The following is a 22,850-nucleotide window of genomic DNA, read 5'->3' on the forward strand; positions in this document are numbered from 1 at the left end:
TTTTTTTTTTCAAAAATATGTTGTGGGAAAATGAATTTTTGAAATAGAAAATTAAAAAAATAATTTAACGTGCCAAAAAAAAAAAAAATGGAAATCATGAAGTTGTAGATTGGGCCATTCTAACTACAATATAAAAAATTGAAAGAATTCAACTATGTTTACTACTACATTGTACCAAAAAAATGCATTTGGGGAAAAAAAGGGTTTACCTTGAAGCTCTAAGCAGTCTTCTATAGCTTAATCTTGCTTGATAATGCAAGAAATGGGAGTAGAATGCAAGATTCTGGGCCAACAATGAAGTGATTTTTGGCCAAAGAAGTGTTTTCCTATTGAAACCACCAAAATAGAGAACTTGTTGAAATTTAGGGAACATAATATGTTTCCTTTGAAATTTGGTATATATAAGAGCATGGTCCAATCAAAATGGTCGAATCATGCGAAGCAGGGGAGATTTCGTCGAAACCAGGAATCATAGTTGTCATGGCGTCATGGTGATTCGAGTCGGTGGAGGGGTGGCTAATCGATTTGGCGATGAATCGCTCGTTATGGTGTTGCCATGGCGGTCAAGTCGCCCATATGTTATTTTTTATTTCCCCTATGTTCTGAAGTTCTGAAGTTCTTTAGTATGCTACAAGCCTACAATATATACCCTATAACATCTAAAATCAACATCAAGCAACATCAAATCATAAAAAATCAAAATAGCCATATTAAGTCATAAAAAATCAACATGAACTATTGACTTAAAATCAACATGTACATCAAGTCATAAAAAGTAAAAGGCTAACCTGTGACTGAAGCTTGAAAGCAATGATTGGAAGCGAGTGAGCAACCTGGACAAAGTAAAAGGTATATATATGAATCAGAGATATGTATTCGGAAATATAAAAATAGATCAAATGATAAGTTAAGTGGTTAACCTGTTAAGCTATTAATGACTTATTGAAGTAATGAAGCTTGATAGCAAATGATTATATAAAACACACACACACACACACACACAAAAAAAAAAAAAAAAAAAAAAAAAAGAAGAAAAAGAAAAAGAAAAAGAGAGAAAGAAAACTTAACTAATCATCCAAGTTCAAAGTTCAAGTTTAAAGTTTAAACAATACATGAAATCCAAACACAAATCACTTAATCATAATCATCCAAGAAATCAACAATTGGCAGTTTCTCTTCTTGTTGTCCACTGGAATCATTTGCATTTTCACCAAAGTTATCTGTCATCGTCATCGTCATCGTCATTCACATCTTCCTCTTCTCCATCTGATCCTGATGACTCCTCAACAGCTCTCTCTCTACCACGACATGTGTAGCACACATTGCCTCTAGTGGTTGATGCTTGAGCTCTCCAAGGTCAGTTGGAGCCCTCCATTGCTCTACTAGCAGCAACGTCCCATGTGAGATCATTATTGGGATAGACTACATCATCCATTAGTTGGCTAACCATCCACTCACTACTATAGTCCAGTTCATTAAGCAATTGGGGATCATAATTTCTGTTTTTGAGATGCCTTTGTTGGAACCTTTCTTCTAGGTGACGATTGTATTGAACATATACTAGATCAGTCAAATGTTGATGTTCCAGCCTAGTCTTCTTCTTGGTATGAATCTGAATTCATAAACACTAAAGAGCAACAAACAAAGTCATTGTTCCAAATATAAAAATTCTAAGAAATGAAATAGATGTAATAATTAACTACTTACAAACTCAAATGTTGCCCTCGTAACCAAAAGAGGAGCAACAAAGCCCTAGAATACGTCATGCAACCTTTGAAAACTCAAAAGCTTAACCTCCAAATGAACTCCACCAAGTAACTATAAAAAGATATATATATATATATATATATGTATATATGGGAAAAGGACAGGTATGCTAGCACAGTACCTAGGAATTAGGTATGCTAGCGAATAGTGGCCGTCAGATGATAGATAAAAGATATCATCCGTTTGTAATTTTTGTCTTACAAAACTTGCTCAATACCGCCGCTCCACCGTCTTCCTTCCCCTTTTTCTCACCGGCTCTGGCTCCCGCTCTGGCTCAGCCTACCTTCCAAAAAAATTTGCGGTGAACTCTCAGGACTCTCTTTCCGGGTCCAATGTCCCTCTCTCCCTGCTCTCGGCTTCGGTTTTGGTGGTTGGGCTTCTTCATTGTCGGAATCGATTTCAAAGATCGACGGCCTTGGCGAGATTGACGGCCTCATCGGAGCGTTTACCCAAGGACTGGAGCATTGATCAGGTCTGGGTGACGTCGGTGACCACCTTGGTCATGGCAGCCGGGAGATCTACGTCTAGACACCGATCAGGTCTGGGCGGTCTTCCTTCCCCTTTTTCTCACCGGCTCCGACTTCGACTTTGACTCCGGCTCCAGCTCCGGCTCCGGCTCCGGCTCCTTCTACCTTCCAAAAAAATTTGCGGACCTTGTTTATATGGTGATCAGAATCTTATGTTTTTTGTATTTTCCAGAATTGGATATGCTAAAACTTCAAGTACTAAGTGTTTAAAGATTTGATTATTGAATCTAATTTCTTCGGCGAATGAGGTCGGTTTCATTGTTGATTCGGACGTTTTTTGCTCCTCTTTTTTCTTGCTGTGAAAATGAGCTTGTTTCGCTTCTTCCAGTTAAATTGTGACTCTTTTAATTTAGCTTGAGATTTGAATTGATATTGGAAAAATGGAAAGACCAACGTCTGTCAATCCCCGTCGTCGTCTCTTTCTCTCTCGTCCCGCCTGGAGTTGCAATCTTACCCCCTCTCTGCAAATCTTCAGTGAACTTTCAGGACTCTTTCTCGGTCCAATGTCCCTCTCTCCCTGCTCTCGGCTTCGGTTTTGGTGGTTGGGCTTCTTCATTGTTGGAATCGATTTCAGAGATCGACGGCCTTGGCGAGATTGACGGCCTCATCGGGGGCGTTCGCCCAAGGATTGGAGCACCGATCAAGTCTAGGCGACGTCGGTGACCACCTTGGTCATGGCGGCCTGGAGATTTACGTCTGGAGCACCGATTAGGTCTGGGTGACGTCGGTGACCACCTTGGTCATGGCGGCCGGGAGATCTACGTCTTTCAGACGAGGCATCTGCTCCATCAACAGCAGCGGTGCCAACCACTTCTCTTTCTCCGGTTGGATCCAGTAAATGAATGATTTTTTCCGACAAGGAGAGAGAGAGAGAGATAGTAAAGGTGTTGCAACCGTGCATTGACAATTTGTTTATCTTCTCTCCATCCAACGGTTCAATTCATGTTGATCAAATCCTACGGTCAAAATGCCGCTAGCATTCTTAATTCCTAAGTACTATGCTAGCATACCCATCCCTCTCCCTATATATATATATATATATATATAAGAAACTAGATTAATATTTAATACATCATACAAAGTAGCTACTAGGTACAAACAAAACAACTAAACAGTATACTTACTAAGACCCATGGTTTCCCGTTGTCTAATCGCCATATCCGAGGCAAAAGAACCTCGAGTATATCTATATAAACCAGCTTAATTAGTTATCTTGTCTTTTAAAGATGGTTCATGTACTAGTCTTGTAATGCCTACATTAAATGTTATCTGTAGAGTCTGATCATTTCGTGGTCACCATCATCACTTCCCTTGTAAAAAAAAAAGTTTGCTAGGATTAAGAAACAGTGCTGCTCCATACAAAGAGCGCTCCATTTGACACTCCCAACGTTTGTTAACAATATTTAACACTTTCTTGTACTACCTTTCTCTATCCCCAAAATTTTCTTGTATTTTCTTTTTTGCCTCCTCCATGGCAAAATAAACCTCAGGCATAGAAGGCCTCTCATCAGCATCCACAATCCTCAAGACAATAATTAGTGGCTTTGAAGCTCTAATACAATTTTCCAAACCATTCCAAAATACTGTAGCAAACACCGTATCAACCACTTTATTCCCAACCTTTGTCTTTGACAAATTAGAACCAGTTGATGCATAAAAAATAAACAAATGCCTCAAGTGATCCTTATGTTTTAATAAGCTTTGAAGTATTAGAAATGTAGTTGCAAATCTGGTAGTTGTTGTCCTCACAGGATCCCTTCCATTTGTTCTAGCTCTCATTGCATCAAAAGGCGTGTGTGCCTGTAGATGACGTTGGTTATTAATTTTTTTTTTTGCCTGATCACATTCTCGTAAGATTTTAGGAATTTTATGTCCTCGAACGTCAGGTCAATGCAATGGGCTACATAAGGAGTCCAATATAGATTTGTCCTCTTCTGCGTCAGCATTGTACCACCTAATTTATAATTTGATGCATTATCTGATAGAACTTGCACAACATAGTCCTCACCAGTTTCTTGAACTTTTCTGTCAATCAATTCAAACAAGGAATTGAATTGTCTTCCTCTTGTATAAGTCCACCCACGAGACATAAGAGTGCCCCCATGTTGCTTCTAATACTCTTCATATTTATTCTTCTTTCCTGCAGTTCTCTCTTTCACTACCTTTAACAATGGCACCCTCACTTTATGATAAATTGGGGGCTTATATCCTGACCCATATTGTGCAATATGTTCCTCCATCGCCTCAAACTCCTTGACTTAAGAGCATTGAACGAAATACCACGCTGATAAACCCAGTCAACAATGTGATTATCAACTCTCTTTTTTTCTTCTATTGATCGAAGCCAGTTGTCTATAGGAGTCTGAGTAGGACCTTTAAGATGCCTCTTAACAACCACTTGCTCGGGGAATCCGTCTAACATAAGCATGCATGGGGCCCCTTACTTGAGGCTGAATGACAACTTTCTCTTAGCAGCTGTTCTAAAGCTCGGAATAACTCTAGTGGTTGTAGAAGAATGAGACCTACCAGACTGTCTTTGCCCTTCAACTTCTATGTGTCTCAACATCAACATCAACACCAACATCATCATTATCATCATCCAAAATGTCTTCTATCCTGTTCTTCCTATTACACATAAGAGCTGCATTCATCTCTGTAATAGTCGTTGCAGTTGTCTTGGTGCACATAGCAACATCTCCATATCCACCCACCAAATGTTGCTTTAATCTTTTATTCCACATTTTGAGGTCTTTGTCACAAAGAATGCATTTAACAAGGTGCTTGTTTGTAAGGTCAGGCCAATACCCATACTTCCACCCAGGGTCTTTTGATTTGGCCTTACTGGCTAGGTCTTTGGATGGGGATCATCTGCAGCAGTGCTTGCATTATCACACCCACTACAACCACCAGCAGTACTAAAAGATGAGCAGGTGGTTGTTAAGATGAGCAGGTGGGATTGTAAGGCCATGAGTAGCATTGCAGACTTGCAGAAATGCAGAGTTGCAGTAAACAAAAGAAAGCCTAAAAGATGGGCAGGTGGGGTTTTTAGGCAGCCTCAAGATGACACACAATAAAGATAAATTTAACATCTCGAGACAACACATAATAAAGATAAATTAAGATTTGGACATTCTTCAAATTGCCAAGTTCGGCCAAAGATCAATAGATACCCTAATTAATAGTGGAAGCCGTAGGCAAGACAATGATTAGGTTTGGTTCTCTTTCTCAACTTTAGCCATCTTTCTTTTATTAAATTTAGTGATTGAGAATTTGAGATACGTACATATAGATTCACAGCAACAGTTAAATTGCCTGCACAACTGAAAGTCTGAAACTAAAGAGATTACAGATCCTGTGAGCAATGAAGGAATTGACAACTTGTTCCTTGGATCAGAAGAGATTATGCTGATGGTGAAGCTGATAGAAATTTCAATACCTAAAAGCTGGTAGTAAGGTTGACCAGACTCGCACTGCATACATAAACTAAGAACCCAACTAATGGTTGTTTTGCAGTTGCAGACTTGCAGCCAAGTAATAGAGGCTAGAGAGATGGAAACCCTACCAAAGAATGGGATAATATCACCAAAAAGCAAGAAGGCCGGAATCGATAAACAGAAAAATAAAAAATCAGCAAGAAACGAAAACCCCCTAGTTCCACTATTGCAGCCACTTACCGAGTTACCGTCTTACAAAGAAGGCCAAAATCAGGGAGGGGGGACAGAGAGGATGAAGAAGAAGGATAATAAAAATTGAAAAAACAGAAGAAGAAGAAGAAGAAGAAGAAGAAGAAGAATTACAGTCGAAAAAACAGAAGAAAAAGAAGAAATAGAAAAACAGAAGGAGAAGAAGAAGTGAGAACTGAAGAATTAAAAAAAAACTGTTTACATTCCTTGCCGAGTTGCCGGAGCTGGAATCACCAGAGAAGCAGTTGAGGGAGCCGGAATCAATGGTTGAAAGCAGTCGCCGATGGTCTACTCAGAGTACTCTCTCGTCTTCTCCCAAGCAATAAGCTAGATTAGAGGGTTTGGCGTATGAGACTTTGGTAAGTAGCTTTTATAGGCTTGTTAAGGTGTAGGTGCATGTATGGAATTAAACTACACCAGCCAATCACAATATTGTAAATAGAATTTTGAGTTAAATAGTGGAAATAGTATATTAAAAAAAAAAAAAAAAAAAAAAAGAAAAAGAAAAAAAACCTAATACCAAATGGAGACCTGCTAGGATAAAAGCGTCATAAGGCGCTCACGGTGTCCATTTGGCGACGCCAATGTACTCACAGCGCCCGCCATTCAAGACTCATGTAAATCGTAGCACCAATTTGCACTCCCATTTTTTCCAGGTTGCGAAAGCGCTGACTTGGAGACGTGTTGGGGAGGCCTTGACAGCTATGGTTACAATTTGGGTTTCGCATATTGGTTTCATCTTGGTTCATACCGAATCTGTGAAATTTTGGCGAAATTCGACCGAGAGTTTGAACCATGTGGAGATATGGTCACCAAGATTATAGAAAATGCACTAGTACATGCAATTGGTGGAGGCAATGCTCGGGAATTGATTGAAATTCTTGATGGATGGAAGGTAGTTAAACATGGTGGTCTACTAGATGGAAATTTAAATCCTAATATTGGTATAGAGTTTCCACACATGGGTTCTGATTTTTTTCTTTTCTAGAATCAATTCCACCACCTTGTTACCAAATGCCACTCTACTCCCATAGATCACTCTCATGGAGCGGGATGAAGAAAAATCACTTCCAGTCCAAGATCACTCCCGAGGAGTGGGATTGTTATTAAATCAATGCCAAAATCAAATTTTGAAACTGTGTTCTGTTTAAACTTTAGAACAATATATGATTGTTAAATCTGAAGTTTGATTTGAATAGATGTCCCTTATAACTAAAACTCTATTTCAGCTAGTTAGAATAGGTGTCCCACATAATTTAAACTCCATCCAAAGTAGGGATAAGAGTTCTATGCTGCAAGACTATCCTATCCTTAACAACCTAGGGAATAAAAATATTACTTAATGAAATAAAACAACTCAAACTAACTTAATAAAAGTAAATCTCGTATTCCTATCTCCTACCCTTAACTCCCATTACGTGACATATTACAAAAAAAAACCCATTGTATTAAAGGCCTAACACATTTATAATCCCACCCAAGGCTTATTTCTGCTAAAATAAGTGCAATTTTGTGTTCTATCTGCGTCATGTCTACTGTGGAAACTGTGTAGAAGTAATGTAGCTGATTACATGTGTCACCATGGAAATTTTTTGAAATGACGTATTTTCAAATATTATTATGGTTCTCATCTTAAATATCATTCGATGTTGCATTTTTGTTGAGATTAAGGCATTTCCTACTCTGAATTGTTCTTATTTATGGTTAATGTGATCACCTGATTCTCACTTTCTCTAGATCTTAGGAAGTGGACTGGCTCTAGTCATGAATAATTTTTAAACTCAGTCTGGCCACTGATTGCCAGGGTTTTAAGTGTCGCGCTTATCGTACTGTATGGGCCGATGTGTATCGGTGTGTCCATAGCGGCTGACACTATTGGTGTCGGTAGGTATCTATACGATATTTATTTTTCAAAATAATTTGTATCGACCGGTGATAAAGTTCGATACGGTCTAATATTGGATAGATACATTCTGATATGGATTGATGTAGGTAAGATACACTTGATACACCTCCTTGAAACCTGCAAAACAGCAACCATGAGTGAGATATGAAATCGAGAGCAACCAAAGGTCCTGGAAATTTGTCTCTCTCTCTTTGATATGAGTTTGGGGAAATTATTTAACATAAAACTGACCCTAATATTCACCATTTCAACAAGTTTTGGGGATTTACACTGCTCACATCACGAATTGAAACAAATTTGAGTGAAAAAGAGGTAATTTGCAGATTTTTTTTTTGTGTGCTCAAATATATTTTTTTCTTACTTTTTTTTTTGGTAAAAGGTCTTTGCATGGCTGTGCATGGTGCACGTTTTATGCACAAAATGTTGGATGGGGACAAGATCTCCATCAAAATGACAAACGCACCTATTTGACCAATCATAGATGCACGGAATCTCCCATGCATGAATCCCTTCCCCCACTTTTTTTTGGTTATGCATCATTAGATTAGGTAAGAACGACTCAAATCCTTGCATCAAGCGGATATATATTTTCATATTGCGTCCAAGTGCCTTGACAGCTAGTGTTACCTTGCGCCCAGGCCCCCTCTAACGTCTTGGGTTGCCTAGACACCATGACAACTGTGTATCATTACCACATCCGTGCATTTCTTGACCATTTCGATGCATTGTTGTCAAGGTGCCTAGGAGAAGCAAGGTGTTGGAGGGGGCGCTTAGGCGACTAGGCGCATGGTGAACCACCTTGGTACCTTAGATGCGCAGTACATGTCTATATATAATATAGCAATGATAATTTTATATAATTATGCTTATGGGGAAATGATTCTTGTCTGGGGGCATAGCCTTCGCTAGCACCCCCGCTCTCTTTCTCACTCCTTCCCCCTGAAATGATCTCTTTGCCACCAATTGATTGAACCAATATGGGGGACACTCATCGTGTGTTTCCTACCTGCGTGGCCTCTGCTACCGGACAGGAAATACCTCTTATGCTTATATGCAACATAGAAGCCATATCAATGCAATATGATACAATGGTGCTGGTAATGAACTAATATGAAAAAATCAACATATAATAATCAAATTATAGGATATATTAGAAGTATATTCATCGAAAAACAAAACAATAAACATAAATCAACGTAAACTCGTGAAGTGTCAACAAGGTGTGGTTGCCTTGGACCTAAGAAAGAGCTTGGACACCTAGGTGGTGCCTAGGTGACGTCTTGATAACTATGTTTCCATGCAAATCTTTAGTATACATCTTTCTGATATGATATGTCTCTTAAAATCACCTCTCTGATATGATACCCGATACAGATAATTAAATCCTTGCGATTGGTAGTGAACCATGATATATATTATAAGTATATTCATCGAAAAACAAGGTTGACAAGTCTTAGTCTGTCCGTCCAAAAAGAGGTACAATCTGGTACCTTGGTCAGACAGGTTCCAGAAAGTAAAAAATTCTTTCAATCATGACAACTGAAAATTTTTATATAAATAAATTTTATTTTGGTTATAGTTAGTCTTTTCCCACATCGTTGTGATTATTTGGAATTATGATTCTTTTTTATTTTCCCAAAATGGGGAGTATGTTAGCCCCACATGCTAGTTTTGTGTGGTATCAATATACTCGTTATGGAGCTGCCACCGAAAAACCCATAGCTATTTACGGTGTGTTTGGTAATGTTCTGCGGGAACGCTTCTGGCATTTACACAAACAGCAGAAACACATTTGGCAATGCTGGTTCGTTTTTTGTGTTCCAGCGGGTGGAACTGGGTGCTTAGTACAGAAACAGCAGAACAAAAGAAAATTTCTCCCCAAAGAAAGAAGTGTTTATCTCAGATACACGGTTAATAAAAAATTAGTACAAGAAACACAACTCAAAAAGGGGTTGGAAGGGTATTCCCATCAAAAGGGGGGCTCGAAATAGTTAAAAAAAAGTTAACCCCAAAAGTTGGTTACCGAACCCCTTTTTGACCAGAAAATGGAGGATAGGGATTAATCACATGTCATTATGTGGGACTGGCACGTCTCTTGGAATTAACTAATAAACAGGTGAGCTGTTTTCTATCACTTGTGCCTCTTCCCTCTGTGCTTTATTTTAGAATAGTGGTAGATGTTAATTCTTTTTTTTTTTTTTGGATGAATAATAAATTCATTACCAAGAACAAGGGAGAGAGAGAAGGGGGGGGGTGGGAAGGGCTAACCTGCCTGTCGAAATAATACAGCACAATCAAACATACAAGCCTTTGCACAACACTACAAGAGGCCAGCACAAAGCAGAACTAATTTAGGGAGGGGGTGGGTGGGGGGAAATAATAGAAGGCGGGAGGCCTTAGGAGTCAACAATAAGCCTGTTCCTTGGGGGGTTTTCGGACAGGACGATGTCGGAGGGATCTCAGGTTGGAGCTGACATCAAAGAAGATGGATTTTCAAATCATGTCAAAGGAGCGAGAGTTGGAAGTCTATCCATGAAGATTTCTCTTCATCCAAACATGGTTGATGGTGGCACAAAAATCAAGCTTCCCTACAGTATCACAAATAGATGCACCAACGAAGGTCTTGTCGATCCAGATCCATTCTCTAGGAAGGGGGAGGATGATTCTTTTGGAAGGCCAGTGCTTGGAAGCACTTTCGTCTAGACAAAGATGGAAAAGGGACAGGAGAGAATAGGTGATTGACATCGTCATTTCTATTCCAGCAGAGACAGCAAGAAGGGGGAACTAGAATTTGCTGGTGAACGAGGAAAGACTGTGTAGGAAGGCAGTTGGAGATCGAGTGCCATGCCGGAAAGCTTTGGCGAGGGATGTGGCATTTGAACCAAATGATGTTCCTCCAAGGGGCTAGAGGCCCTTTGGATCTGATAAAGTCCCAAGAAGAGATAGATGTTAATTTGACTGGAGGCAAGGCAAGATGTTGCTGTAACTGTAAGAAATCAGTCTGCCAGAGATTTACATCTTTCATGGGGGCTAGTGGAGTGTGGGAAATTATGGTACTAACTATTGATGATTGAATGGCATTGGTGTGGGAAAGTTATTCATTTGAATGAATTATTTGAGGCTCTGGCTGTGATCTTGCATACACAAAAGGAGAAATAAGGATCATCTGTTTTGGGGGAAGGGTCTGACTAGAGCAACCAGTGCCCAAGGCTCCTGCTACTGCAGGGTCTGGGAGGGATAAATATAGGCAGCCTTAACCCCCTGCTAAGCAAGAGGGGTCTGATTGTGGGATGTAATTGGGACTAGTTTTTCCCCACTATTTTAAGAAACAGATCTATCAATTCTCCATGTAATGTGTGATAGTAGTGGTTTTCAGATGAACTGCCAGCTGATTAGGCAGTAGATGGCTACACACATTATAATAAAAACCCTGTGGGAAGTTTTCATGCTAAATTCTGAAAAGATTGAATGGACGTTTTAACAGCCATTAACCTCAATCGCATTTTCTAAGTGATAAATTTATTTTGAAAAGTTTAAAGACCGTGTCCTTGGCTGGAAAGGCATATATGGTACTTCTCTTATACTAGCTTTTCTAATCCATATATAACTGATTACCATTTTCAATTACATTATTTTTCTTTGACACTGGATGGCACCTGATTTATCTCATCCTCTCATATATTGGCTTTGCTTATTGTTCAGTAGAAATTCTGGGCGAAAAAAGAATTTAATGTTTGTCTGAATTGATGAATTTTCTGAGGAAGGAATTTTATGTACTATTTTTTTTTCTCTTTGTTTAGTTTTGGATACTGCTGCGGGAGTTTGGTGTGATACAAAGGGTGTTGTTACAAGTCCCAGGACAGGCAGATATAGTGCTGATGCAGCTGGTGGAGACGCTGCAGTTGAATTGACAAGGCGTTGTAGGCATGCTGCTGCTGCTATTGGTGACTTGATCTTCATTTATGGTGGTCTACGTGGTGGTAAGATGTGGAACCTAAATTGTCATGACTGGTGATCCACATGCATTCTATTCTGTTGTCCAAGCAGGGAGCTACCAATTAGTTACTATGGATATTAATTATTTTTTCTTTTAGTAGCCAAAGATGATCACAAATTTCATTGTGTTTATGTAAGCACCATAGCATGCATTAAAGAAAGAAAGAAAGGAAGACTGGTCAAGAGTTACATGGGACATTCAAGTTTTGGTTGGTTGATATACTGTGCATTCAGAGCATGTTATTTCTGATTTTTCAATGTGCTGGTTCTAGCACTGAGGGATCTGTAGTGTTACAGAAACAGTGAATATATTTTATCTTTGTTTAGATTCTATTATCTACTTTGTTCTGTTACCCTAGGAAATCCATGACTGTTATTATGTTGAGTTGATCCGAACTAGCAGGCCACTATGGCATTCCTTCTTGTGGTATGGGTTTAAACTTGGTCGAGGGTTGTAAGAGTTCCAATTTGGATGGGAGGCTATGAGTGGAAAGCAAAGTTACAGATTGTGGCTGCTACTAGTGATGTATCATGAGGCTACAATTAATATGGCATAAAATGGGTTGGGCTCAGATGAGTTTGGATCCATATACTCATGGTTTTAAGTATCTCCGATACCGATATGATACCCTCCGATATGTATCTTAAATTTAGTCGGCCGATACGATACACACCGATACGATACATTGAATTTTTTAAATCATTTCGTATCGATATATATCCTACAATACATACCGATATGCATCAATACACCACTAATACACATCGATACGATACGACATGCCTCGATACGACTATGAAAAATATAAAATTGAGGTAAAATGTACGGTTCGGTATGTATTGATACGTATCGGTGAGTATCGGTATGTATCGATCGGTACGTATTGGTATATATCAGCACGTATCGGTGAGTATCGATATATATATATATATAGGTACGTATTGGTGAGTATCGATACGTATCGGCTCTACGATCATATAATGGCCAATATGGGTAATTTTTCAGAAAAAAAAAAGATTTTTTGAAGGGTTTTTGTTCCAAAGTTGCTGTCAGTCATATTTCTCTCTAACTAAAGTGGAAATCAAGGTTGGGAACAAGGATTTTACATTTATGGGACAACTACAGACCTTGAATTCTTAGTACGATACCCTCAATTTAGTGTTTATGCATAATACATGTTATCAATAGCTTTTTTTAACAAATTCTTTATGCAAAAGTGTTTAAAAAAATGTTTCCTATCCATTTATGTGTGTATCTTTAGCGTATCTTAGTGTATCTCCGATACGATACGATACCCTCCGATACGTATCTTAATTTTGACCGACCGATACGGCGACCGATACCGATACTTTAATCCTTGCATATACTCCATTCTATATTCGACTGCAAGTCTGCAAGTTAAATGGATCTTAACTATGCATTGGGCTTGTTGTATCTGCATACTTATGCTTGATTCCAACTGTGTTAAATTTTTACGTAAGACATTCTTACCAGGGGCAGGATCTGGATCTGGATCTGGACCTTGACCTTGACCTTGATCTTGACCCGAGTCTGTATGAGGTCCTGATATTCCAACTCAAATGCAGTCCAGAACTATAAATTGATCTGATCTAGTGTAGTCAAAAGTACCAAGTGATTTTTCTGTGTGACGGACTTTGGTTGTGCTAGTCGATTGCCCAGAGTCAATTATTGATAGACTTGGTCAGGTTGACTGGTAGTTGTCTTGACAGCCTTTTGTTTTGTGAAATATTTAACATGAAAAAAATTGTTCACTTTATTATCTTATGAAGTTAGAAAGTTTAGGGTTAACTTGAGATCATTATTTGTTAGACTTCATTTTATGACCCTGGTGTCACATTGGCCTTGGATTATTCTGCTCTTTTGTTGTGGCATTTTATTCAATCTCGGTTGAGAACCCTCATTTATTCATTGAGTATATACTGGTTTTTTCATGCCTGCAGACTTGGATTTATTTGTGGGCATGCTAAATCTGTTTTCATGTTCTACAATTCACATTACATATTTACAAGATTTTTCTCTTGTATTGGGATTTGTTTTGTGATTTTGTGTAATTCCATGCATCTTTTTCTTTGACGCACTAGCTAATCCACCAGTTTGATGATACCGTAGCATGTTTACCACAATTTGTTTTTGTGCTTTAGGAGTTTTGCTAGATGATCTGCTTGTTGCTGAGGATCTTGCTGCTGCTGAAACCACCAGTGCAGCTTCAGCAGCAGCTGCTGCTGCTGCAAACATACAAGCAGGGAGGTTAGCCGGTAGGTATGGATTTGCTGATGAAAGAACAAGGCAAACAATGCCTGAAGCAGTTCCTGATGGTGCTGTTGTGTTGGGTAATCCTGTTGCTCCTCCTATAAATGGAGATATGTATACAGATATAAGCACTGAAAATGCAATGCTTCAGGGATCTAGGTGAGCTATCAAAATATACTAAGGAATAAGGATAACTAGATGCTATTACTGAATGTTGGTTAATTTTCCTCTATTTTTGGACAAAGTTGCTGATGTAAATATTTAGCAGGAGACTGACCAAAGGTGTTGAGTACTTGGTTGAAGCCTCAGCAGCAGAGGCTGAAGCTATTAGTGCTGCCCTAGCTGCTGCCAAAGCTCGACAAGTTAACGGAGACATTGAGCCAATGCCAGATAGGGATCGAGGAGCAGAGGCTACTCCGAGTGAGAAACAGAACTCCACCCTGATTAAGATGACCGATTCTAATTTGTCAAATAATGTGCCTCCGGCTGGAGTTCGATTGCACCACAGAGCTGTTAGTATTGTTTCTCTATTCTCTCAGTACTTGCATGAAATGCTAATTCTCTGTATAACCCTAACTTTCCACTTTGTTTTTGCTTATATGAATCTGCAGGTGGTTGTTGCTGCAGAGACGGGAGGAGCTCTAGGTGGTATGGTCAGGCAGCTTTCGATAGATCAGTTTGAAAATGAAGGCAGACGGGTTAGCTATGGCACTCCAGAGAATGCAACTGCAGCTAGGAAACTATTAGATCGGCAAATGTCTATCAATAGCGTGCCTAAGAAGGTATGGTGGTCGGTCAAATATAATTTATTGCCTTGTTATTCCTTTATAGAAGTAGATGGTTTTCATCCTCTGCCCATATCTCCGCCATCACCTTTCTTGTAATAGAGAAACATTGGTGATGCATTGCAAGCCCAATGATTGGGCTTCAAAGGAGGTTCAAGTCTGCCTTTATTTTGGGGCTATTGAACCAGTCAATTTCTGCCCAGGTTAGCCATCGACTCTGCCTAGATATGCCACTGACCAGCAGAGCTATATTCCAGATTTGGATAGATACCGAGTCAACCTGAGGAGAATCGAATTCTGTCCATTCTATCATATCGACCAGCTGAGTTGAGGGGGGGGAGGGTTATTCCCAGAATTGGAAGGATATTGACCAGATTTAATAGGGGATATTGGATATCGATCTTGCTTAAATTTCCAGATCTTTTGTGGGTCCCATGGCCAGCTAACGTGGAGATCAACTTGAAGATTTAATTGCCAGTGTGTGGAGGTGGATTTGACAACTTTGTTTAGTCCTAGATTTTAGGAAAGAGTTATTACTTGTGTAGGGGTTTTATTAGCTTAAGGTTAGTTTCTATTTTAAATTAGATTTTTTATGTAATTAGGAATTTTCTTGTAACCAATTAGGATTGGATTTGTTTGGAATGTTTCTAGAAGATTTAGGATGTAATTGGTTTTATAAATAAAGGCAACATGCTGGACAGAATAGCTAACGATTTAGAGAAATGAGACATCTGATTTGATAGCCATTACTGATGTGAGATGCATTGAGGGGAGATAGGCTGAATCCAAATCTATCCTCTACGTATCTTTTATTTTCGTTATTTCCAATCAATTTTAGTGAGCGTACCATTCTGAAATTTATTGATCTTTTGAAGACTGTTCGAAGAGGTGATTTAATTGCTGGACATCAGTGTATTGATCCTCCTATAGAGTTGGTTCTTGTTGAATTGGCTCTACATTATTTGGTATCAGATCCTACCATGACCAGCCATGAATTCTACTTACTATTGAAGATAGACGTGTAACATGTGAAGATTAGTCCCCAATTTACCAAAACTCATGGTCAAGTTTTTTCTAAGTGGGGGGGGGGGTTGAATTGATGTAGTGCAGGCCCAACGATTGGGCTTCAAAGGAGGTTCCAGTCTGGCATTTATTTTGGGGCTATTGACCCAGTCAATTTCTGCCCAGGTTTGCCATCAATTTTGCCAAGATATTCCCCGACCAGCAGAGCTATATTCCATATTTAGATAGATATTGAGTCAACCTAAGGAGAATCGAATTCTTCCCATTCTATCATATCGACCACCTGATTTGTTGGGGGGGGGTTAATTTCAGAACTGGAAGGATATTTACCAGATTTAACAGGGGATATTAGCTATCAATCTTGCTTCAATTGCCAGATCTTTTGTGGGTCCCATGGCCAGCTGGTTTGGAGATCAATTTGAAGATTTAATTGCCAATGCTTGAAGAGGATTTGACAAACGTTTTTCAGTCCTAGATATTTGGAAAGAGTTTTTTTTTTTTTTTTTGGATGAACAGAAAACTTATTAAAGTGGAAAAAAGTAGATGAAACAACAAGCCAAAATGGTAAACCAAGGGAAAACCCTAACTCAAAAAACTAAAACATCCATAAAAGGGGAGGATACACAAAAAACCGGGGAGGGGTGGAGGCGGAACATTCACCGAAAGAGGGAGGGATACAACAAAACAAGTGGTAGGGAAGAAACAAAAGACAAAGATGATACATCAAAATTGGAGTGGGGAGCACTACACATTTGTGAAGGATTTTATTCCGAATCTCAAATGTGATAATATCCCAGATTTTCTTGATAGTTCGCAATGATGCTGTCCATCTCCTTTTAATCCTTTCCCACCAGATGTGATGAATCACTGCACTGGAAGGTAGCTTACTTAGAATATCACAAGAAGGTTTTCCGTTGAAGGTTTTTCACCTCCATTCTCTGTTGATAGGAAGGATAACTCTAGGAATCATCAGGACTTTCTAAGGATCATGGTTCAAGGTTTCGATCGATGCCGTCGAAATTTCCCACATTTCCACAGTATCCTAGGACTCTGATACCAAATACCATGTGACTTTTAAAATTCACTGGTTTTGACCAGTATTGACCAAAATTCCCACATTTCTATAATGTGGGAATTTTCGAGTGGATCAATGGGTTTGACCCTTTCGGTGGAACCAACCTTTATAAAACCTTCCTAAATGGGAAATCAAGCCTTCTTATTTCAAAATTTTGACCCTCTCCCCATATTTCTTCTTTGTGAAGTGGAAAACTTGGGAAAATACTCAAGATTTTGTCCTTGTGCAATCAAATCTTCATTCTAAGCTTGGATCTTGCACATTCATAGCAAATCTAACCTAAGGAAGGGAGTTGGACCAAAAAGGTAAACCCCTTCTTTTCCAAAAATCATTTTTCTTATAAAATATACTTGGACAGTACTTGGAATTGACTATTGGGTGTTGAGTGTTGACTGTTGAAACTTGAGACTTGAGAGATAACTCACAATTATGTAATATTATTATTATTTATGTTGGATCATTTACATTATGTTTTGTTTGTTTTAAACGTTTAATCTTGTATTTCACATTTTTAGTTAGTAAATTATATATGTACTTATGTAGTATAGTTTCAATCAACGACTCAATGTACATTAGCAAACTTTGGTCAACACCACAAGTATGACTTTAGGTGTTTTTTCCATGAAACTAATTATGTGAATGGGTTAGAAATGTCTAAAATAGGACTACACAGAAAATAGGAAAAAAATAATATTTTGGGGGTTGAAACCAAAGTTTCCACCAAACCAGGAAAATTTCCCTGGTTATTTCGACGAAATTTCGGTCTCCCTAAGGGTCGAAACCAGGTCGAAACCCGATATTTTTTAAACTATACTAAGGATATGTATCCAAACAACATGGGAAAAGGGGCAGAGAAAGGAATAAATGGTCAACACTTTTAGTGGTATTCCAACGGAGACAGTAATTAGAGATTGAAGTATTTCTTTGGGAAAGAAACTCTTGGGTAGGAAGAGAATTGGATAAAGCTCTCCAAATAGTTAAAAAAAAATGTGAAGGTATAGAAGAGCTATACCAAACTAACCTAAACCAGGGAATAGATGGAGCTCTCTATCTCATCAAAAGCCCAAGCAAAAGAGGAGACTTTTTTGGAAGAATTAGCAATCCATTGGACAAAATCCTCACTATCTCTAGATCTCAAACACACGCTTTGCAACTTTCCCCAAACCTCAATGAGAGAAGCATAATTTCCCGGGGATGGAGATTGTAAACCAAACTAGGTTTGTTTTATTAGGAATTAGTCTAGGGTTGGGTTGTATGTGTGTTGGGCCTTCAGTCCATGTGGTTTTGAGTGTAATGAGCCACTTTTCTAAACTTGGGATATTATGGTTGCATACGATTAGTATTTGGTTTCATCATTTTGGCTTATTTGGTTTGGTTCATTACTGAACCATATTGGTTCAATTTTTGTTTTCTTAGGAGTCAAGTCATTAGTTTTTAGTTTCCTTTTTAGTGGTTTCTATTGTTGTTTTTATTTTCAGTTTTAGAAACTATGTATTAGAGTGAATCTATTGGGAGTTAAATTATTTGTAACTTTCCAATTTATAGGGTGTAATCCCCCCCCCCCCTCTTTAGCCCTGTAAATAAAGCATAGGAGGCTCATTAAGCGCCCGCGATTTGAAGAATTAAACAATGGCTGCTGTTGCTGCTTCTCCTTGCTGGGAATTGCTTTGTGTTTGATCAAAGCTGGTGGAGTTGGTTTTTGATCCAACTGACCCTCTGCGATGGGAATCCCAAGGGGTTCTTTCTCATCTTTTTATCTTCTTCTTCTTTGCTGTTCAAGGTGTTCAAGGACTGCAACTCCATTCTCAATCCTGTCAGGTACACAGATCTACAAGTTCTCAGAGTTTCAAAGCTGTTTTCCTGTTAGTTTCCTAATTGATTCCGCTACACCTGAGACACTTTCAGCCATCACTTGGGCTGAGATTGTGGTATATCCATTCACCCCATGAGAGCCTCCTTCGATCCAAAAATCAGGTCATTCTTACCTGGGATTGATGGGATTCACAAAAACTCCTTGTTTTTGTCCTGTAGTGGCTTTTCAGATCTAAACCTGAAATCGATAGAGCAGTTCTGATCTCTATTGTTCCGGCAATATTTCTTCATGTTTATGGATCTGTTTTAAGACTATTTCAGTACCTGATATACCCTTTTGATAATTGGTTATAAATCTGATTTCAGAAACCCGAAGTTATTGGGATCGATAGACACAGTTTCCAGATCTGCTTCCTTATTGTAATCTGATCTGATCTCTACTGTTGGTACTTTGATGGCTGGTTGTTCTTTGATAAGTATCCTGCAGTTTGGGATTAGGCTTGACTTATCAACCTAGTTCTACATTACCAGGGCTAGGGAACCAAAGACCATCCCAAAAGATGGAAGACACCCTTGCCATCATATCAGATCCCATATCATACCTGATTCTCTCACCACATTGTAAGATGAGTACACCATCAGGATGCCAATTATCAAGCTCAAGCAAGATGCTTGAACCATCACCAATAGGAAAGAGTTATTACTTGTGTATGGGTTTTATTAGCTTAGGGATAGTTTATATTTTAAATTAGATTGCTTATGCAATTTGGACTTATCTTAGAATCAATTAGGATTGGATTTGTTTTGGAATGCTTCTAGAAGATTTAGGATGTAGGTCCAATGACTTAGAAAAAAAGAGAAAATTCTGGTTTGATAGTCATGAATACTGTGAGATGCTGTGAGGGGAGAGATTCCTTGAGTGGGTGAGAGGCTCCAGAAGAGAGTGAGAAGCTTAATCCAAGTCTATCTTTCTAATCTTTTATTTTCTTTTATTTCCAATCAATTTCAGTGAGCGTCCTATTCTGAAATTTATTGATTTGTTGAAGACTGTTTGAAGTGACCATTTAAATGCTGGACATCAGTGTATCAATCCTCCTGTAGAGTTGGTTCTTATTGAATTGGCTCTAACTTAGTTGGCATTGGCTTTATAGTTGTCAAGGCGTCGCTTAGGTGACCGCCTAGGCATTTAAAGCACCTTGACAACTGGTGCCGCCTTGGTCTTCTAGGCGGGTATTTTTGTTGACTTGGTTGCTTTACATCCAGGCCCCCTCCAACACCTTGGTTTGCTTAGACGCTGTGACAACTATGGTTGGCATCCAATGGGGTGATATTTCAACCTAGTAGCTATTAGCTAAGTTGTGGGTCTTATTATCCTTGTTGAGGAACCAACTGATTACGGTTGCAGATTTGCCTACCATGACCTGGACTCTACTTGGAACACATGACCTTGTTTCTAAAGGATAGGGGACCCCCCTAAGTGGTTGAATGGCTGCAGAACTTATTAGTAGATTAGATCATCACAAAAAATTTATGCGATGCATTACAGATAGAGTAATCAAGATTCTCAACCTGAACTACAGATTATACAATAGGTTAGTCTCTGTCATACTGATACATGGATTTTCTCACTGACCTATCCTTACACCTTAGCTAGCTCATCTGCAACTTCATTTATGAATGTATGATGTACACAGATTACACAATGACCTGGTTCTCTTATTTCACATTCTTCCCTTGTAATGTTTGATTTCTTCAGAAAGCTAAATCTTGTCCTTCCCTTAACGTTATCTCCCTGTCACCATTTAAGTTCAGTCTCTCCAGACAACTGTGGAAGTGCTGCCATATTCTCAAAGCAGAGGGAAGTCTTATTGCAGAGAACACATTAGATGCCTATAAAGGAAATCATGATGCATTGATCAAAGTTGATGTTGGAAAACATTAAAGAAAGAAGAATTGAAGTAGTGTTAATGAAAAACATTGGCTCCTGGAAACAGTTACTGACTTGATAATGTATATTAATAGTAATGATATTGTTAGAAATAATTCTAAAGAGCAAGTTGGATTCCTATTTTTTTTTTTTTATCCTTTTTGATTTTTTGTTCTCTTTACCCCCTGTTCAGTATACTACATACAAGTCTTATATTATTTATTTTATTTGACACGTCTGCCTTCATGTCTTCTGTTATTATCAGGTGATTGCACATCTTCTGAAACCTCGTGGTTGGAAGCCTCCTGTCCGTCGGCAGTTCTTCCTAGACTGCAATGAAATAGCAGATCTTTGTGATAGTGCAGAAAGGATATTTTCAACTGAACCTAGTGTGCTACAAATTAGGGCTCCTGTGAAGATATTCGGTGATTTACATGGGCAGTTTGGAGATCTAATGCGTCTATTTGATGAGTATGGGTCTCCTTCAACCGCAGGAGACATTGCGTGAGTATTTTCTTTAATATATTTGAGTTCAGTTATTCTGCTGTCTGCATAGTTTCTTACAACTTCTGTGAGGGATTTATTCTGCATGCTCCACTTGAAATTTTAACTGTTATAGTAGGTTACATCTACTCTGTTCAACTATACATTCTTTCATCTCAAGTTTGATGCAGGCATAGGTCTTAGAAACCCAAATCAGCCTGCAAATGGGCCCACCCAACTTTCAAATGCAGAATAGCATGCAGATCCAACAATTAAATAATATTCAATTCTTTATAATTTTCATGGGTGAACAGTAGCACCACGAAGACCAATAATCGATCAAATATTCATAATAGTTTATACAGATATTCAAATCCGGCCAAACTTCAGGGAAGTATTGTTAACTCACTCTAAAGAATTTCAGATAGAATGTTAAAAAGCTCCATTGAAAAATTATGTAAATTTCTACAGTTCACTGCCGCAGGACTATAGTCATGCATTAGAAAAATCCCATTTTAATTACATTCTCAACCTACCTGCAAGCTCTCTGTAACTTTAAGATAATTTTTGGATGGGGCTTCAACCATCAAATTTTTGAATCAAACCAAGTAGATTCTGTATGGCCATAGAGCTTGGAGTCTGAACCTGACCACCATACGGGTCTGAAATCTCTAGTTTCAACTACATCGAAGCCTAACTAAAGCTTCACTTGATTGAACTGATTGCTCACATCTGAGGATAAAATATATCTTGAATTGAGAATGAATTAAGAAAACACTTGCAATATTTGAGGGCAAACTGAAGGATTTAAGCTAAATTTGAACAAAAACATGACACTAGCAGTAGCAGAACAACAGCAACAATATACTTGAATAGTAGCAGCATTAAGAAGGACCAAAGACTAGCAGGAAAAACTGAAGCTGTACTCAATATAATTCCATTAAAAACCTGAAGACATTTTTGCAACTTATAGCTCCTTGTTTATAAAAGCACCGAATAAAATTTTATTGACTAACTCCTGTTTTAGAAACTCAGATCATCCTCATGTTCAACTCTTATGATGACTATAGGCCATTAGAAGCCCGAGTAACAAAGCCTAGATACAACCTAAGCCCATAAACCACCGTCATACTCTTTTCTTTCCTTGGTGCTATGTAAAGACTGAGAAATTAATGTAGGAATAGATTTGAAAACCAGTCCCAAAACTGCAGGATATTATAAACCAAAGAACAACCAAATAACCACCCAACAATAGACAGCAACAACAGTCCAGAATAATCAGTCAACAGTCCTTAAACAAAACCAGAATTATCAGATCCACAATCAGGAATTTCAGAAAGCAGAGTTTGCATCAACAATTAGAAGCTCCAGCAATAAAATTAGAGTAGTTGAATAAGTAGGATCAGAATCAAAACATAGCAGAACCAGATAACCAAAATCAGAACTCGATTCTGGGACAGCAGGTTCTGAGAACAGGCAATCGATCCTAACAAGTTCAGAATCTTCAATAGCAGATGTTTAGGTGACAAATAAACAAATCGGAATACTGAATAGCAGGTCCATTCCCTCAGAAAAACATAGGCAGCAACCAACA

The 22,850-nt window shown here is 38.6% G+C and overlaps 1 protein-coding gene across 3 annotated transcripts in view; it reads left to right on the plus strand.

Annotated features, from left to right (window-relative positions):
- LOC122057678 (serine/threonine-protein phosphatase BSL3-like) overlaps window positions 1–21,302 on the plus strand; it is a 36,954-nt gene extending 15,652 nt beyond the window's left edge. Inside the window, exons 10-14 of one of the 3 annotated variants that reach the window (XM_042619876.1) lie at window positions 11,684–11,863; window positions 14,043–14,310; window positions 14,417–14,663; window positions 14,763–14,933; window positions 15,194–15,644. In XM_042619876.1, coding sequence (XP_042475810.1) covers window positions 11,684–11,863; window positions 14,043–14,310; window positions 14,417–14,663; window positions 14,763–14,933; window positions 15,194–15,220 — 893 coding nt within the window. In that variant the 3' untranslated portion in view covers window positions 15,221–15,644. Of the gene's footprint in view, window positions 1–11,683; window positions 11,864–14,042; window positions 14,311–14,416; window positions 14,664–14,762; window positions 14,934–15,193; window positions 15,645–21,038 lie in introns of those variants that run through there. The other 2 variants (XM_042619874.1, XM_042619875.1) reach the window with 2 other exon arrangements.
- Window positions 21,303–22,850: the final 1,548 nt, after the last annotated feature.

This window comes from Macadamia integrifolia, chromosome 12 (genome assembly GCF_013358625.1).
Source record: "Macadamia integrifolia cultivar HAES 741 chromosome 12, SCU_Mint_v3, whole genome shotgun sequence".
Classification (NCBI taxonomy): Eukaryota; Viridiplantae; Streptophyta; class Magnoliopsida; order Proteales; family Proteaceae; genus Macadamia; species Macadamia integrifolia.